General features: G+C 35.9%; 1 protein-coding gene across 1 annotated transcript in view; it reads right to left on the reverse strand.

Moving 5' to 3' along the window:
• The window catches only part of LOC103309041, a gene marked incomplete at its 5' end in the record, with an annotated part of 10,379 nt that extends 4,455 nt beyond the window's left edge, over nucleotides 1-5,924 (reverse strand). The window contains 3 exons of the mRNA XM_029492114.1: nucleotides 85-848; nucleotides 3,365-4,529; nucleotides 5,677-5,924. Of these exons, the coding sequence (XP_029347974.1) occupies nucleotides 85-848; nucleotides 3,365-4,529; nucleotides 5,677-5,924 (2,177 nt within the window). The remainder of the gene's footprint in view (nucleotides 1-84; nucleotides 849-3,364; nucleotides 4,530-5,676) is intronic.
• Nucleotides 5,925-6,231: the final 307 nt, after the last annotated feature.

The following is a 6,231-nucleotide window of genomic DNA, read 5'->3' on the forward strand; positions in this document are numbered from 1 at the left end:
CCGTGCCGCCGCGTTTATTTCTCGGAACAGCGCATCGTCCCTGCTGCAGTGGTTCCAGTAGAAGCGGGTCGGCGAGAGGCAAACCGTAGTCGACCGGTGACTTTCCTTGCGCACGAAGTAGATCCTCGATGGCTGCCAGACACGCGGCCCTCGCGCGGTCGACGTCTTGGAGACGCCGTTTGAAGTCCTCCATCAGGTTTGCTTCGTTCGCCTCGTACAACGCCCGCGAGTTTGAGGGCTGGCAGAACACCAATATAGTGACGAACAGGTACCGCAGTTGCCGCGGTGTGTCAAACGTCGCCGATTCCGTCAAGCAATCCCGCCACGCTCGGTCGTCTTCCAATAGTCCGAGTGCAACTGCAGCCGCCGTAAATGTTTCGTGAACGACCCCGTCAACCGTCCTTAAGTCTTGAAAGGACTGAGGGCCTCTTCGGTTCAGAAGTAGCAATCTTAAGTGGAAACGGTCCCGGTCCAGTGGGTTCACTATGTACATCCGAGCCAATGTAACGTTTGCCATCCGAATCAGCCGCGGACACCATTGTTTGATATTGCCGAGATTTCTTTCTGGCCGTGGAATGTGCCAGGTGTAATGCGTCGGTATGTCGTGGTACAAGTATTGTCGAGCATCCGCGTTGGTCGCGTTGAGCGCGAAGAACTGCGTGAGTTTCGTGTGGCGTACAGCTTGGTTCTGTAGCCTTTCTTCTTCTTGGCCGGGCGCAAAGTACACGTTCTGACGACCCTCCAGGTGAACAGGAAGCCTGACGACCACGTGACTTTTGCCGTGTAAGTGGTACGAAAACAATCGCCAGACGGCTTCTGGCGGGCTGACGTATCTCGAGTTGACGTAACTATAATGGAATATTGAAAAGATATATTGACTGGCTCAATATAAGATGATACCGTTTGGTGTTGTGAACAGTATTATTTTTAATATTATTATCAAGTGAATTTAATTTATTTTTTGTTGTGTAGACGCATAGCATTGCATTTATATATTTATATTAGTGAAGCGAATTGAAACGTTTAAGCCTACTAAGAACTATTTTTTTTTTAAATTGTACGAAGACTTACAGTTCTTTACTTTAACTGTCAATGAACACATGACGAAGAATCCCTAAAACCGTTCAATGGTGTATAAATGTGGCTGATATATTATGATATAAATGTTGTGGTTTAACAACAATAAAACAAATACGGCTTGAGTAGCTAAATATTAATATTAATTAATATAAGTTTACAATTTAAATAATTTACAGAGTGGAATTAGTATATTAGGTGATCAAGGCGATAACAGTAGTTTACATTTTGTACTGTGGAAACAATCTATAAAAAATCTATAAACAAAAAATGTATAATATCTGTGCGAAATGTATATCTATTAGGTATATTAGTCAGTTGGTGTACTTAATAATAATGTGTATGAACAGCTTGAATGATAATAATAAATTTAATAATAATAAAATAATATTACCTAAACAACACATAAAATGTAAAGTATATAATATAGGTAGTATACAAAAGTAAAAAAATAAATTAAAGGTATTGGTAAAAGTATACAATTACCATAAAAACCTAAAAAACAGTGAGTAAAATAACAATGGTAAAAATGACACATGCATAAAATATTGTAATATATCGTAATAATTTCTAATGTAATACCAATAATAAAAATCTATCAATAGTATGACCACTAATGTAGACCACCTATAGAACTCTCTGTAGAAGTACATACTATACGGTCCAACCTACGTATATTAGACACTATTGATGGTAATTGATTGATGTGTAGTACTGTAGTACTATAGAATGTTTATTATACACAGCTTGAATACACATGGAATGTACTATATAAGTCTTAGACACTAATGATGGGGATTACTAATAAATAAATGAAATTTTATACATAAAATATATATCTTGTATATTGAAGTATAAAACTTAAATCTAATGGTGAAGTTAACTATTTATTAAATTGATGTGTAGTACTGTATGCAATAGAATGTTTACTATACACAGCTTGAATAAAAACACATGGAATAAATGTAATAATAATAATAATAATACCTGACCAACACATAAAAAATTCTGTGGCTTGGTGCAAGAAGGGTCAAAGTTACATTTTGACAAAATTGATGTTATTTGACCAATGTCATTAAAATTTGCCTATGTTATTTGTGCTGTATGGCCAGTTTATAAACGTAGAAGTTGCTAAAATTATGCTCAATGGAATATTATAATATTATAATTAAAATATAGAAATGTTTCTATAAGAAAGTGTTAATTTTAAAATTTTAGTTTTTGGCCAATGTCAATCCAAAGTAGTTTTATTATTGTTTGTGGGTGACCAATGTCAAACTAAAACGTACATATTCTTTAAAATGAGAGAGTCATACAATGAAATAAAAACAAATATAATTAAGTAATATAATAATTTAAGATTGAATTCCTGAACATTGACAAAAATATGACATTGTCCCTTCTTGCACCAAGCCACATAATATTGGTGAATGTATACAACTGCCCTACAAAGTAGTAAATAATTGTATACAATCCACCATAATAATCATTATACCATATACATGTATACATCATAATATATCTTATTTAATGAATGTCTAATTAAAATAAATGATTTATTAGTTAACTATTTATTAAATTGATGTGTAGTACTGTATGCAATAGAATGTTTACTATACACAGCTTGAATGAAAACACATGGAATAAATGTAATAATAATAATAATAATAATACCTGACCAACACATAAAAAATTCTGTGGCTTGGTGCAAGAAGGGTCAAAGTTACATTTTGACAAAATTGATGTTATTTGACCAATGTCATTAAAATTTGCCTATGTTATTTGTGCTGTATGGCCAGTTTATAAACGTAGAAGTTGCTAACATTATGCTCAATGGAATATTATAATGTTATAATTAAAATATAGAAATGTTTCCATAAGAAAGTGTTATTTTAAAATTTTAGTTTTTGGCCAATGTCAATCCAAAGTAGTTTTATTATTGTTTGTGGGTGACCAATGTCAAACTAAAACGTACATATTATTTAAAATGAGAGTCATACAATGAAATAAAAACAAATATAATTAAGTAATATAATAATTTAAGATTGAATTCCTGAACATTGACAAAAATATGACATTGTCCCTTCTTGCACAAAGCCACATAATATTGGTGAATGTATACAACTGCCCTACAAAGTAGTAAATAATGTATACACACTGAACACACTAAATAAACGTATACAATTCACCAATATAATCATTATACCATACACAAGTATACATATTATATATTTATTTAAATAATTATAAGCATGTTTATATCGGTAAGTGTAAGCGTAAGACTCACTTGGCTATTTCGTCTTGGTCTCGAACCTCCAATGTCACACGGTCGTGTCCCTTGTATATGTACTTGTAGATATACATGACGCTCTTTATGGACGTGCAGATTTCGACGTTGATGTGTGCGTCGTACTTGACCAGAAGGTAAGGGTTGTAAGGCACTACACACTCGTTACCGACCTCACGACCTCTCACAAGTACCACACGGCCGTCGTTCGGCCGGCGGTACTTTGGATAACCGCCGTCCGCAATGTACACAGTCTCCTCTGCGTACGCTTTTGGGAATTCTTTTGAACAACTGTTGTTCACCATACACGGACATTGCGGGTTGACTGTTCCACACGGTCCGTGGATCATGTGGGACTTCACGCAGTCGTGTAAGCGCCTGGCGGTTGCCGGGTCCGGCAAATAGGCGCAAACCACGTCGTCGACGTCCGCCGCCGTGCGGAACTTACAATCCTCCTCCAGGATTACGAGTATGTGCGCATGGGGCAGACCGCGTTTCTGAAACTCGATTGTATAAACGTAAGCGGAAACATTACCAAACACACGATTAACAGTTAGGTCACCTAGTAGCTCCTGTAGTTTCCTGTTGAACACCCTGGCCACCAGTTCAGGCCTGTCATTGGCAACGCTGTGAGCCGCCAGGTTTTCTGTGATCTCCGGCCACCTGGGATTGCACGTAAACGTTATGAACAGGTCGGGTTTGCCTTTGCTACGGACCATGGTGATAGCGTCTTGATAACACATTTTGTTGTATCGGTCGCTGCCCACGAACGTCGACGGCAAAATTATCCTACGGCCGACCGCCATAGGATCGATGATGAGGTGTTGGTTCACATGGTCCATGAGCCCTTGATACGCTTCGGCTAGGAGATCCCTCTGATTCCGACGTATGTAGTTCAGATTGTTTGATTCCATTTGAACGTATTCGTCGCACACATACATGTGCAACAAAGACCGGCCTTGATGTATTGAACTGAACTGTTGATGCCTAGTGTCATTATTTCCCTCATACCGAATGCCCAAACGGTAGCACGCAAACTCTCTAATAGTGTTTCGACTTCGGACATTATTTCGTCTAGGGCCCTCTTGCAACATCCCGTTATGCCAACCGGCCTCGCCGTACGGGAAGAAAAGCGGATATAACATGGGATCCGAGTGACACGACCCTTGAGAAATATAATGAATTTTAAATTAATTACTAAACCAAAGGTCTGTAGTACCTGAGAGTTAGTTTATGGAGATACGTTTGTGTTGTGTGAATGTATAGAAAATAATAATTCTAAGGTCGGCTATAATATTGTAAGTGCTATTAGTTATTAAGTATATTATATACTGTGAAATCAAAACTATGAATCTATACTATTCTAATCTATGACTCTTTAATTCTTCTCTATTTAGTAAGTACCTACATGTTTTGTAGAAACACAAAAGAAAGGGAATGTATAAAATTATGTATGAAAAATAAATATATTAATAGTGTATATGTCTATAAGTGATGTCAGTTATGAAATAAGAGCACAACATATTGAAGTAATGTAACTTTGGATTTGATTAATGTTATTTATTGTCACACTATAACTACAAAATGTTGAAAATAATTATGTTGATCCACGCTGTTTTAAATTTAAAATAATGTATATAATGGCTTGTTACACACCAACACAATGAATTTACACTGTTAATTCAATAAGTATTATTATATATGTCAGTTAAGTTTAGTTGGTAAATAACTAATTAAATTCCAAAATAATGTCCAGAATGTATGTGTGGTCTGATATTTATTGTACAATTAAAACCACGATTCTATATTATGGGATGTAATTCAACTCTCAGTTATTTATTTATTGTTATGATATGCAAGTACATAATGTTTTGTAGAACCGCGAAAGAAACATTATTTATAAAATAATCTAAGATATTAACTCTAAGGTCGGCTAACTTATTGTCATACTATCATATTATAATGTAATGGCTTTCGTTTTATCACACAACAAACTGAAAATGCTAATGTAATAAGTATTACTGCACAATTGAAAGGGTTGAAGTCTGTTTTGACCTAACGTATTAGTTATTAAGTAATAGAATTTCAAAAGAATGTCCAAAATGTTAAATGTAGTCAAAGTATGATTCTATATGGTGGGGTGTAATTTAACTCTTCGTTAGTAGCAGTTAGACTCTTAAATCATGACATCTGTTATAATATCATGTGTGTGTGTTTGTGTGAGGTGTACAACAGGCAAAAGGAAGTCATTCATTCCTAGTTTATAGTAAATATTGTAAGCGGGAAGTTGTGTTAAATATTTATTAACTAACCCGCTGGTATATATTGCGTCCGCTGTTGCCGGTCGATTGGATTGGTGTCGTAGATGACCAGATTGATATTTCTGGGAGGAAGACCACCTTCACCTACGAACACGGCCGCAACTTCATTTGCGGTAGGCAGGTTGTTTCGGCCCCTATCCCGGGCCGCATTTTCAACGAAATGCATTCTTACTGGTCTAGGTGGCAAAGCTGCAGGATCGGCTAGGGCTCTTTCTGCCAGCCACACCTGACGCATGTTCCTGAAATGAATATAGACATGTAAATTTATGTTAAACACACTCCATGATGTGTACAAATGATTGTGAGAGCTGAGAATAAATCATATTAATTAATAGTAATTGGTGTATTTGAAGTTAAGGATTTGTTTATGTCTAATCTAACCTAAAATATAATTCTAATATACCTCCTTATAATATCAACTCGGCTTATCCGTCATAAGCATTAAAATAATACAAAATAAAAATGTAAATTATAAATGTGTGTGTGGATGTAGTAAGCTTAGAGAATCACATAGAATAATAATTGTTGGTATGGTGCGGTTGGATC

Source organism: Acyrthosiphon pisum, unplaced genomic scaffold, assembly GCF_005508785.2.
Source record: "Acyrthosiphon pisum isolate AL4f unplaced genomic scaffold, pea_aphid_22Mar2018_4r6ur Scaffold_20889;HRSCAF=22431, whole genome shotgun sequence".
Lineage (NCBI taxonomy): Eukaryota > Metazoa > Arthropoda > Insecta > Hemiptera > Aphididae > Acyrthosiphon > Acyrthosiphon pisum.